The sequence below is a fragment of the Crassostrea angulata genome, unplaced genomic scaffold (assembly GCF_025612915.1).
Source record: "Crassostrea angulata isolate pt1a10 unplaced genomic scaffold, ASM2561291v2 HiC_scaffold_114, whole genome shotgun sequence".
Taxonomy (NCBI): Eukaryota; Metazoa; Mollusca; class Bivalvia; order Ostreida; family Ostreidae; genus Magallana; species Magallana angulata.
The window spans coordinates 71,323-84,853 of NW_026441669.1; the positions used below are offsets into that span (position 1 = coordinate 71,323).

The 13,531-nt window shown below is 31.3% G+C and overlaps 1 protein-coding gene across 1 annotated transcript; it reads right to left on the reverse strand.

Annotated features, from left to right (window-relative positions):
- LOC128169299 (uncharacterized) lies at nucleotides 1-10,799 on the reverse strand. The gene is made up of 13 exons (XM_052835453.1): nucleotides 10,796-10,799; nucleotides 10,369-10,590; nucleotides 9,970-10,221; nucleotides 9,574-9,717; nucleotides 6,195-6,419; nucleotides 5,422-5,676; nucleotides 5,238-5,303; nucleotides 4,705-4,935; nucleotides 4,179-4,433; nucleotides 3,559-3,690; nucleotides 1,292-1,311; nucleotides 467-622; nucleotides 1-137 (listed from the first exon to the last, which is right to left on the reverse strand). The coding sequence occupies exons 1-13, from the start codon at nucleotides 10,797-10,799 to the stop codon at nucleotides 126-128; spliced, it is 1,974 nt and encodes a 657-aa protein (XP_052691413.1). The 3' UTR covers nucleotides 1-125.
- Between the last annotated feature and the right edge of the window lie 2,732 nt (nucleotides 10,800-13,531).

Sequence of the window (13,531 nt, forward strand, 5' to 3'; positions counted from 1 at the left end):
ACATAGACGCAAAACAACAATTTTATTTAAAGACTCATATTTAAAAGCCGTTTCCTGTTAATTGGAAAAAAGTATGTTGCGTGGTGTTTTAGTGCTTTGTTTTTTCTTTGGTTCTTTTCCTTGGTTTATGTGTGCATCTGTAATCAAAGTGAAATAATTTTATGCAAACAAATTATTTATATTTTGTTCCTTGCTCTCTTTCTCTCTTTTTCTCTCTTTCCATCTTTTTGTTTCTCTTTTTGTTTCTCTTTTTGTTTCTCTCTCTCTCTTCTCTCTCTCTCTCTCTCTCTCTCTCTCTCTCTCTCTCTGTCGTCTGACTCTTTTTTTCTTTCTTTCTTTTTTCTCTCTCTCTAATATATTAGTTTTGCACATTTAACACTTTTTGTCTCCATTATTCTTTTTTTGTAAAGAATGTTGAAAAAATTAAATATATATATATTTTCCTCTTCCTGATTGTATCACTTACCGCAAAACTGTTACATGTCTTCAGAGGAAGTTTTAGATTTGATATGGTGAACGTTTCCCTATATCGTACTTTAATGCGGATAGCCTCAGTTACAGAGCCATAGTTGGTACGTGCATATATGCGGCCATGAAAAGGACCAACGACATCTTGATTATACTGAAAAGTAAGAAACAGATAATTCGAATAATTAAATACATTAAATTAGATTGATATGCTTATTACCCATGAACAATTTATAACATTTTACTGAACTTGTTTTAAAATTAGTATGATTTTATGCATATATTTAACTAGTAATGTGTATGTTATAAAAAAGAATAAACTCCAAACTTCGTATGTATATATATTTTGCAAAATTCGATGCATTAAATTTAGAATGTCTTTTTTTCTTACAGAAAATAATATTTTGTTATATTCCAATTTATAATCTGAAAATTAAATTGGTAAACGTTACATTTTGATTGGTGCGTTCTATTTTGTAGGATACTGTACACAGGCAACACGCAATGCTGAATATACCATCGAACGTTTAACATACACGTACTAAAATTATCGTCTTGCTCAATAATATGCACCATTGACTATTTTCATCAATAAATATATATGTATATATACATAGATTTGTGATATTCAACATATATATCTGCGCGTATAATATGGTTTACGCAGCCCATGCACAAAAAAGATAATAAAATCAAGAAAAAGTGAAAAAATCTAACAAAAAGCAAACAGACATTAAGAAGGATTTTTTCAGTGAACAAGCAAAAACAACAAAATCACATATCATTTAAGCATAATACTAATTAGTTCTTGTGTAAAACTTACCTCAGTCTTTTCCATTTTGTCTGAGAGAAACAATACATCGAAATGTTCAGCTTTAACAATGGACATATGCAAGTAAGCTAGGTCGGATGCTTGCTTTGGCAACGCGATGTATATATACACCACCCGGAGCCGTCCTTTGGAAGGAAACGTGAGTCCGTCCGCCGAATATATAGCATTGTAGTCAGTACTAATAATTGTACTGTTTGGTGAAATACTAATTGATGCAGAAGCACTACAAACGACTGTTAAAGAAAAAAAAACAGTGTATGTATATTATATCTATACACCGACATAAAGTAAACACTTTTAAATTCGTTACAATGACCTAAAAACAAGTAATATAATAAAAAAAAGTTCAGATTATATTTTTCAACGTCCATAAGCATACATTAGTTCTTTTAGTTTTAACGACTTTATCAAAACAAATAAATATGAATTTTATTTAAATAAATTTATAGAAGAACGTTGCATTATCTAACCAATAACAACAAAGAACTATCAGGAAAGGAACAGCTTAAATAATATCGCCAATATAATCAAAATAATATCAAGAAGGTAGGGCCTTGATAAATGATGAATCTAACCAATATCATCAAAATACTATCAGTAAGGTAGAGCCTTGATGAATCTGACCAATATACACAAAATATTATCCGGAAAGTAGAGCCTTTATGAATCTTACCGATATAAACAAAATACTATCAGTAAGGTAGAGCCTTGATGAAATTACCCATTGTAATTGAAATACTATCAGGATGGTAGACCCTTCATGTATTTAACAAATCAAATCAAAATATTATCAGGAGGTAGAACCTTGATAAATCTTACCAATATACACAAAATACTATCAGTAAGGTAGAGCCTTGATGAATCTTACCAATATACACAAAATACTATCATTAAGGTAGAGCCTTGATGAATCTTACCAATATACACAAAATACTATCAGTAAGGTAGATCCTTGATGAATCTTACCAATATAAACAAAATACCATCAGTTAAGTAGAGCCTTGATGAATCTTACCAATATGATAAAAATACTATCAGAAAAATAGAGTCCTGACTTATAATTCGTATTAAAAAAAAGCTATGATTAAATGGAGCTGTTATCATCTAGCATCTTGAAATATCTTACCAATATAATCAAAATACTATCAGGAAGGTAGAGCCTTGATGAATCTTACCAATATAAACAAAATACTATCAGGAAGGTAGAGCCTTGATGAATCTTACCAATATAAACAAAATACTATCAGGAAGGTAGAGCCTTGATGAATCTTACCAATATAAACAAAATACTATCAGGATGGTAGACCCTTGATGAATTTAACCTATCAAATCAAAATATTATCAGGAAGATAGAACCTTAATGAATCTTACCAATCAAATCAAAATACTATCAGGAAGGTAGAACCTTGATGAATCTAACCAATATAAACAAAAACCATGGGGAAAATAGAACCTAAGATTAATAAACCAACAAAAACTATCATGAAAAGAGAGTCTTAAATTTTCTAGCCAATAAAAACCAAAGATATCTTTAAATTGGATCCTTGAATCATTAAGCAGGTATAAAACAATAATAAAGTAGAGTCTCCAATTATCTAACCAACATAAACAAAAAGAGGAAAGTAGTCGTCAATTAGCTAACAAATATAAACAAAGAGTTACAGGAAAAGTAAAACTTTGAATTATCCAACAAATATTTACTTAATAATATCAGTAAATAGAGCTTTAAAGAATCTAATCAATATAAAACACATAAATAAAAAGCAGAAAAAACTAAAATCATCTAATCTATATAAAAAAAATCGTTCAGGAAAGTAGAGCCTTGGATTTACAAATATAAAAAAGGACTATCATAAAAATATAACCATGAATAATCTAAATAATTTAAACTTAATACTATTAGGGGTAAAAATACACTTAAGGTTCACCTTAATTATAAAACCTTGATTTATTTAACTAACATCTCAAAGGACTATCAGGAAAGGAAAACCCTCATGCTAGATTTACCTTAGCTATGAACCTTTTTAACCGGTATCAGTAATATCTACAAGGGAAGTAACGTACGCTTGGTATATCTGTCCTGATTATGAACTATGTATTATCTAACCAATATAATTAAACATTAATCAAGAAACTGAACTACACGAGGCATGTTTACCCAAACTATGAACCCTCTATCATCTAATAATCTTGATTATTATTGACAAACTTGAATTTAAATAAATATTAACTATCAGGAAACTGACATCTGCTCTTACCAGGCTCACATTCAGTCCCTTGGTAGCCATGTTTGCATTTTTGACAGACCCCTGTACCTGGGTAACATTGTTCACAGTTAGATGAGCAGGGACGAGTACACTGTGGCTCGGCTTTCACAGGGGCAGGGCAACCTGGGATAAAATTTATTAAAATAACAAATATTTGTATTTTAGTAAATACATTCTAATTTCTTCCTCAAAGTTTTCATCTCCACTACGTTTTCTTAGATAATGACTAAATGATAACTCCAGGTTGGGGACAAATAGTTGAAAGGTCTACTTTTAAAAAGAAAATCAAAGCTTATTCACCTTAACAAGATGAAATAGACGGCTGAAAATCCTAAAGAGGTAACATATTGTCACTACTTTCATTATTTGTTTAGATGGTTCATGGTTTGTTATGATTATGTTTTCATTGACAGAAATAAAATATGTTTTTCATTTTTTTTCTATCAAAGACAACTATAGGCTGCACATGTACGTTATTTAGCATCGCTTTACAAAACAAAAAAATAAAAAAATAAAGGGCATCGGCATCATCAACAGTCCATATTCCTAATAAAACCATGAACTGTACTAAGTTAATGTTCCCTTATAATCCAAATGTAATGCAAACATACCGTAAACTTCAACTTCACACAAATCAGCAAAGGCATATCGGGAATAATTTGCAGGGTAGGCAACTCCTTCTTTTCGTTCATTGTAGTAGATGACGTGTCGACCTTTAAATGGGCAGCTGATGTTCATTACGTCAGGGAGATTGTAGATTGTGTGCGCATGCTCGTGATAACAAAGAACACCGTCGTGTCTATCCGTTGTGTTAGAAATATATAAGTAGAACCCCAGAGGCGACGCTCTTTCAGAGTTGTGCTCATCTGTACAATATTATTTTAAATTGTCACAAAAGATGTCGATAGAAATATTCAATATATGATTTGATATATAATGATCAGCTATCTCAGATGTGAGAAAAGCAAACAATGTTTCAAAACTGTTTGAGCAAATAACTTGCATGTTTTGGTATTGTGTTTAAAAAAAAATGACGTGCGTAAGAGAGTTTTTACATTCTCTTTTAAAGTCCAGACGATCAAAATAAGCAAAATAAGACAATTTTTCAGAATAGAAAACATCGCTAACTCATCTTACTCCATGTTTGGTTCTCTGTCCTGAAATATATCGTGATCTGATCTATCCAATAAAGATTTTTTAAATCAACTCGCCAATATGCTTGAGTTTTGTTGTTTAAAGTAGCTGAACATTGACCACTGCGAAACGTCCGATCAGATTTCTGGTTATCAACTGCCTTCTCTGAAGCGGAAGCGCCGGATCTCGTGGAAGACTGAAATGTTGGTTTCCAGAGAGCTAAATTTTCCTGATCTAACGAGAAAGACAAACATCAGTAATCATATTGAATAAAACTTTGTTGGGAATAATAGAGCATTTGTTTGATATGCAGTCAGCCGCTTTTTTGAGAAAAAAATAGTAATCAACACAAAATGACAATCACTAAGAACAAATCAAATGACTAAATAAGACCAATAGTAGCCTATTTTATTTAATACCAGTTGAATGAACATTTAAGATAAATGTTAGATAAAAAAGTAAACAGCAATAGGTCTTTAAACTGAAAAAAAATGAAATAACCTGCTTGAAAAAAAATCAATTCTAAAAGGTCTTACAATTTTTGCAGATAGAGAAGCAAGGGACAGCACAATGCGGACCGTCAAATCCCGGAATAGGACAACCTGGATACAGAGAAAGACAAAGTATCGCTAGTTTTATATTTAAAAATGCCACTTGGTCGACAACGTAAGAAAAATTGAAAATAATGCTACAAAAAACGAAAATTTAAACAATAACTACCATACACTTCGACTTCACACAGAGCTGACTGGGCGTATTGACTGTACCCAGCTGGGTATGTAGTGTTTGGGAGTCTTTCATTGAAATACGAGACATATTGACCAATCACAGGGCAGCTTATATCGAATGAGAAAGGTATAGTTGACCTTGTATGGTCTGTGTCTTTGTAGCAGACGACACCGTCGTTTTGATTGGTTGTGTTAGAAACTTTTAATGAAAAACCTAAAAGTATCCCTGTAAAATTGTTGTTCTCATCTACAAATAAAAAAGAACCATTCTTAGTTAACACTATTCCGTTCTGTTTACAAGACTACAATTGAATAATCCTAGAAAAAAAAGTGAATTTTCCAAACAAAGTTTGTTCCAAACAAAGTACTGGTTAATTTATTGAAACTAAAGGAAAGGTACGTATTTTCTAAGTGATTACTAGAACATGACTAAATTACTTCTAAAAAATGAGTAACTGAGTACTAAACATAAAGGCATTATCACTAGAACATGACTGAATAGATGCATTGAATTTATGATCCAAGAACAAAACTTATATTATTGGTTGATTGAATTATAAGGAGTTATTCGTACATCTAAACAAAAACTTACGTTTATGTCAATAAAACTCAAATTATTTTGAAGAGGAAAAAAACGTTATGCATACGTATAGTATTGTGGCGAATGACAGTTATGTGGTGCATATTTGAGTTTGTTAAGTTAATCATATCGCGTACCTAAATTATGCACATATATAAAAAACCATGGTACACAAAATCACTAACCCCATATCGAACTAGAAGTCAAGGCGTATACGGTTAACCTTTCAATTTTTCGCTTTTGTAAGAGGTCGACTCTCCAAAGAGCGTAGTTTTGGTGTTCTGCAGTCACAGCGCATTGACCCGAATACAAATTAAGGTCAGCCCTTTGACCATCAACAGCCTTCTTACTTTCGGTAGAAATGAAAAATTGCGATGATTGGAAGGTCGGTTTCTGCAGCGCCATATTTCCTAAAAGCAATTTGTAAAGATATATCAAAATTGTTTTGAATAAAAATTATTTGAAAACAATAGAGTTAAATTACTGATCTTTTCTCCACTTTATTCTATGAGTAAGGGTATAACATACATGGAATCAAATTCTGTGAATGTTACAAGCAATCATAAACAAAACTAGACTCTTGTTGCTATAGCAACAAAAAGGTCTTCCGTTCCTCATGTATTAATCTGTTAAGTCCATTTCTCATGTAAACAGAAAATGGATATAACATATACTGAAAAAGAATTCCAAAGAAATAAAAAAAAACAAAAAGACAAAATGTCAATTTTTGAGTACTTTTTGTGACGACCGGAAGCTACGCCGGATCATACAGTACATAGTAAACATATCTTCATACATTGTTTTGTCTTTCCTCGAGGTTTTGATGTTCAAGTTTTTGTAAGTTATAATATCTCTTTGAAAAAAGGTTTTTAGTTTCGGTACCGGAAACGAACAAACGGAAGTGATTTAAGAAATTAAAAGTAGATATTTTAGTACATTTACCTACGGTACGTTTCTGTTCATCAAATTAAGTAAAATATTAAAACAAATCTAAAGTTAAAAAAAAAAACTTCTATTCCTTGAACGCTTCAATTGAGAACCGGAAATGACGTACGACCAAATGAAACCCGTTAAACACATGTTCAATCAAATGTTAATTATACATATAAATTTTGTTTCTTGATCTCTCACAGTTTCTGAGATCTTGTGGGTACTTTGTTTTTTTAAACAGAAGGCTACCTGAGGTATTTGAGATGTCTCACCGGAAGTAGAACTTTTTGTTTTTTATTTATGATGTATATATGAACTTTTGTATTTCTATAGCTTAAATGTTACTTCCATGCTAATTAACCAAATATTTTTAAAAAATCAAAATTGGGTGTACTTCCTGTGACGACCGGAAGTTACGCCGAACAAAACAAACTAATGTGAACCCATGTACATACATAGATCTATCATCCCACAATGTTTGGTTGTTCAAATTGTTACCGTTTTTAAGATCTCGTCGAAATAAGGTTTTTTGTCTCGGGACAGGAAACGGACAGACGGAAGTGCGCATTGTAAATTGTATTAAATATTTCTTGTATACTTGCCTTTTGTACATAATTGTTCATTAAAATAAATTAAAATATCAAAAGAAAACAGTTAAACTTATAAACAGCTTGATTTATTTTAACTCTTCCTGTGTTGACCGGAAGTGACGGAAGACAAGATGAAACTGGTTAAACATATCTTCAATCAAATGTCTATCATTCATAAAAGTTTCATGATTTGATCATTTATAGTTTCTGAGATCTCGCGGGTACAAAAAGTGTTTTAAAAAAGCTACCTGAGATAATTGAGATATCTCACCGGAAGTAGAATTTTTTTGTTGATATAACATCGCATAGATAACTTATGTATAGAATTATAGTTCTATGTTTATTCTATGGAAAAGAAATTCAATGCGTAAAAATAATTTTTTTGAAGTGCTTCCGGTGACGACCGGAAGTTACGACGAACAAAACAAAACAGTTTAAACACATCTACAACTATAGGTCTATCATCGTACAAAGTTTGGTTGTTCAAGTCTTTACCGTTTTTGAGATCTCGAGGTGACAAGCTTTTTCGTTGCGGGACAGGAAACGGACGACCGGAAATGATTTTTGAAAAAATGAAAAAAACACCTAGAGATATTATCATTCTCTTTCATTCCAGAAAATTTCAAAAAAATCTATCCGGCCATCTCTGAGAAATCTTGTGGACAAAAAAAGGAAAAAAAAAAATAATAATAATAATAAAAAACCTTACAATCACTATAAGGTCTTCCGTTGGAAACGGAAGACCTTAATAATAACTAGACTCTTGTTGCTATAGCAACAAAAAGGTCTTCCGTTCCTCATGTATTAATCTGCACAAAAAATCCAGTTATCTTGTTAACAGAAAATGGATATCATATATTTATAAGCTTTGTGTCTTGATCTATCACAGTTTCTGAGATCTTATTTATACTTTGTTTTTAAAAAAGAAGGCTATCTTATATATGAGATGTCTCACCGGAAGTAGAACTTTTTTTTACCATGTGTAGATGACTTTTTGTATTTCTATAGCTAAAATGTTACTTCAATGCTAAATAACCAAAATATTTTTAAAAAATCAAAATTGGGTGTACTTCCTGTGATGACCGGAAGTTACGCCGGATGAAACAAAATAGTGTTAACACGTGTCCATACACAGGTCTATAATCCTACAAAGTTTGGTTGTTGAAGTCGTTACCGTTTTTGAGATCTCATCGATATAAGGTTTTTTGTCTCGGGACAGGAAACGGACAAACGGAAGTGTTCAACGTAAATTGTATTAAATATTTCTTGTATACTTGCCTTTTGTACATTATTTTTCATTTATCTAACTAAAAATATCAAAGGAAAACAGTTAAACTGATAAACAGCTTGATTTGTTTGAACTCTTCCAGTGTGGACCGGAAGTGACGGAAGACAAAATGAAACCGGTTAAACACATCTTCAATCAAATGTCCATCATCCATAAAAGTTTCGTGTCTTGATCACTTATAGGTTCTGAGATCTCGCGGGTACAAAATATGTTTTAAAAAAAGCTACCTGAGATGATTGAAATGTCTCACCGGAAGTAGAATTTTTTTGTTGATTTAACATCGCATAGATGACATAAGTAAGGATCTATACTAATATCTTTATTTTACGGAAAATAAATTAAATACGTAAAAACAAAAAAAATTGAGGTGCTTCCGGTGACGACCGGAAGTTACGCCGAACAAAACAAAAATGTTTAAACACATCTACAACTATAGGTCTATCATCCACCAAAGTTTGGATGTTCAAGTCTTTATCGTTTCTGACATCTCGATGTGACAAGCTTTTTCTCACGGGACAGGAAACGGACGAACGGAAGTGAATTTAGAAAATCTTTTACAAAAAACCTCTAGATGTTTATATTTTCAGTCATTCCTGAAAATTTTATAAGTATTCATCAAGACATCTCTGAGAAATTCATAAGACAAAAAGGGGAAAAAAATAATAATAATAATAAAAAGAAACATTACAATCACTATAAGGTCTTCCGTTGGAAACAGAAGACCTTAAAAATAAAACTTTGTAACAAAAGAAATACTTCTATCGTAATATTTGCACTTGTCTCCATAATATCCCGGGTTACAGGCTCCAATACATTCCCCGGTCTGCGGGTTACAGTAATGACATTTTTTCGGACATGGTTCGTTACAATTCCGTCCTTTAAAGCCAAGTTTTGGACATCCTTATTGAAATTAAGAATACATTTTCATATTTACTATTAATTTGATAAATGAGCAATATGTTTTGATTTTACTTAATACCATGAACGGTAAGTTTAAATGAAATATGGTGCATTTTTCACGCATGTTAATGACAAAAATTTTCACCCCAATTTATATGTAGTTAACACATTTTTGCAAAAGTCAGATATGATTATAGACAAAAGTGTTCGGTTATGAAAAAACTTGACATTTTTATGTGTATATCAACTTACCAAACACCTCAACTTCACACAGTTCAATATACGCTTCCTTTGAATAAGTGGGCTTCTGGGAGAGCTTGCCCTCTCTCGTGTTGTAATATATCACGTACCGGCCTACAACTTGACAGTCGATGTTTATAACGCTTTGTATGGAGCTGGCATCATTGTTTGCGTCATGATAACAGAGAAACCCGTTTCCTTTGTTTGTTGTGTTGGATACGTAAACAGAAAAACCCAGGAATCTGCTCGCATACTTGCTGGATTCTAGATCAATCAATTAAATATGTTTACCATAACTATTTGAAAATGTTTGTTTTTATTATAAGTACATACGCGATCTTATGTATCTAATAATACTTATGCTATTACAACTGATAATGATAACAATAATTATAACATCAGAAAACTCACTCCACGTTTTACCCTCTGTCCTGTAATATATCACGATGTTGTGTATAACTTGAATAGATTGGAGATCCACCATCCAAGTGGCGCCGTGTGGTGTCCCGTCAGAAATAGCACATTGGTTACCCGCCGCCGAGCGGTTGGACTTTAAATTATCTACCGCCCTATCTGGAGGATAAATGCTGATGCTTGGTATTTGCCAGGTTGGTTTTTTGTAGGCCAGGTTATCTACAATGATAAAAAGCAAAAATCGTGCATCTTAAAAACTAACTGTTGTTTTTTAACTTGATTATTATATCAAAAACTGTCGGTAAAAACACCAAACTGATTTCGTGTGAATGTAGAATTTCAAGCAATAAGTAATACTTACAAATGCATTCTGTCAATGAAATCAATGTTAGAACGAGGGTGAAAAATACAGTTGTCCGTGTACCCATCGTTTTGATATATTCAAAGAAAATGGCAAAACATCGACATTTACCTCAATCTTTCTAAATACATTTTTTTTCGTTATGAATATGGATGCAAAATATGTCTTGCTAGCTAACATTTTGTGAATTAAATTCTGATGTTTACCGTTTGAAGTTGTTTATTTCATTTTAACCAGTACGTGTTTACAACCTCCGAATTTAACGAACAATTTTATGAAAACCCTTCTCTTGTTTATGTTGTATTGATGTTGTTTTTACAGTTATTTTATTTCTATCTTTATATTCTAGGTGTCTTCGAGGCGCCACTATTTTATATTGAAACCATAATACCTAAAAATATTTTTTTTTGCCAACGCACTTCTTTTATTTCTATTTGAAATTTAAAAAAAACCCATTTCTTTAATCAAAAAAGATGTATCATATTGTGTCCTAACAACTGAACGATATAGGAAAATAATAGAAATCCGTATTTATATAGTCATATCCAAAGTAGCATATATATATATATACAACTTTTAGATGGGGGGGGGGGGGGGGACTTCATTGCTGGCACGGATCTAGAAAAATAAATCAGGATGAATCCGAGCGATATATAACCGTGACGTGTTATCTGGGGAGGGGGGGGGCGAAACTTAAACTATAAAATTTAATAAATCTTTTTACAATACATTAAACAAAAAGTGACAAAACAAAGTTCTGGGTTTTTTTCAAAGATGAAATATGCAAGATTCTGTTTAATATCAATATATGAATATTGCTGCATACCTAAATATACCATTAGCTAACAGATATAATAATCAAGGAATAAAGAACACTATGTTTGTTATGTTCTATTTAAAATTAATTAAACAAATAAAATCTTTGTACAGGCGAGATTTGTAAGCAAAATAAAAATAATACTTCATAAACCCTAACAGCACGTTTTGACAACATCACAATCAGTGAATTAACACTGTCAGAAATATATATGAAAAGGAAAATATTAATCTTATCAACAAAAACCGGCTATCTTAACCAATTGTCCATTTTTTAAAAATATAATTGAAATAGTATTATTTTACAACCATAATGTATCATTATTCTTTTGCAAATATCTGGATTATTTTCACGAAAACTATTTAAAACTATTTCAGTTTCAGTTTTCTATGTCGAAATGAAATTATACAATCTTTTTTTCTCTTACGTTTCTTCATAACACACGAAATTACTGTACCATTTTAAAGACTTTTTTCTTTTATATAGGTACCACATACCAACATAGTTCATAACAATATTTTTATTAGTAAACAACATATGAAAACAAACTACATGTATTTAAAATCATAGTTGTTTCGAATTTTAAAAAATTGACATGAAACGGACGCATGCTTTTTGAATATTCATGTGCACTTTAATATCAAACTTTCATGTAAACAACAACTCAGTACAAAAAAACATTAAATTATACATGTCCTTTTAACATATAATTGATGTCTGTTATCATGGTTTTTCTACCATTTTTTTTATTAAAAAATAATAAAGCAAATAGTAAACAAAATACTGATTTTGCACAATTTGAGAAAAAAAAAGTAAAAAACAACAAAGAACAACACTTGAAACGTGATAATAAATCAGCTGATCTTTTCGTATGTTATGGAAGATTATTTCTATTTCTTTTTTATAATGAGGTATATGCAAGTGCAATCTAGCACATTATTTCTTCTAATTGTTGTTTTGAAAAAAAAATATAATAAGGACACTTGCAAAACAAAATCATTGATCATCGATTTGCCAAAATAATTTTCATGAAAAAGTCTATGCAAGAGGCAATTCACACTCAAAAAGTTGTGATAATGAATCCATTTTGATTTTTTAAAACAATTACACAAATTTTACCGGAAACAGATGATTGCTTGATCAAATTCATTGAAAGGGCATGGTCAGGATTTTGGTAAAACATTATTTTTACTATTCTAATGTTTAGAATTCTTCACTAAGGCATGTTTCATAGTCAACCAAGAATTTAAGTGTATTTCGTTGGTTATAAGCGAGTTACAGAGCTTACAGTTCTTTGCTATATAAAGAAAGCTTTTGTTGACCTTTTGAGTGTTGAAGTGAAATTTCCAGTTTTATACTAAAATAAATGTGCTCAACATTACAAACTGTTCATTTATGCTTAAATTGAATAAAACGATATACAAAACAGCCTCAATAGATTTTTACTGGTATAATGTACATAATTTAACAAAAACAGGACACGAGCCTTCGTGGGCATGTCAAGGCTTCCCGATGGATTTTACAGCGATATGTAGAAAGTCACTTGTCTGTACTTCATACGATATGAAGTCATAATTAACTTCGACGTCACGATCTGCATTCCTGTCGATAGTTCTCAGAGAATGTATCTTAACATAAAAAATGAATTATATCAAACCAGTATAATACTGCATGTTCCCTTAACATAGATGATACCGTTAATGCTAGACGTGCAAAATTCATACATATTAAAAACCAGTATCAAATAATCGGAAGTTTTAAAGCTTCGTCTTAAGTAAATGACTATCTATAAACTATTGGTTTGGAGACTCCCCCTGGTACATGTAAACAACTGAATGAATAAATTTAAATGCACGTAAAACCAGCTTGGCACAGGTGAAAGATCAATACAATGTTCGAATATTTTACGCAAAATTGGTAGAGAGTATAAGTACCAATGTGAAAAGTGCTTAGGAAACCTACGGATTAACCCCAATGTTCTG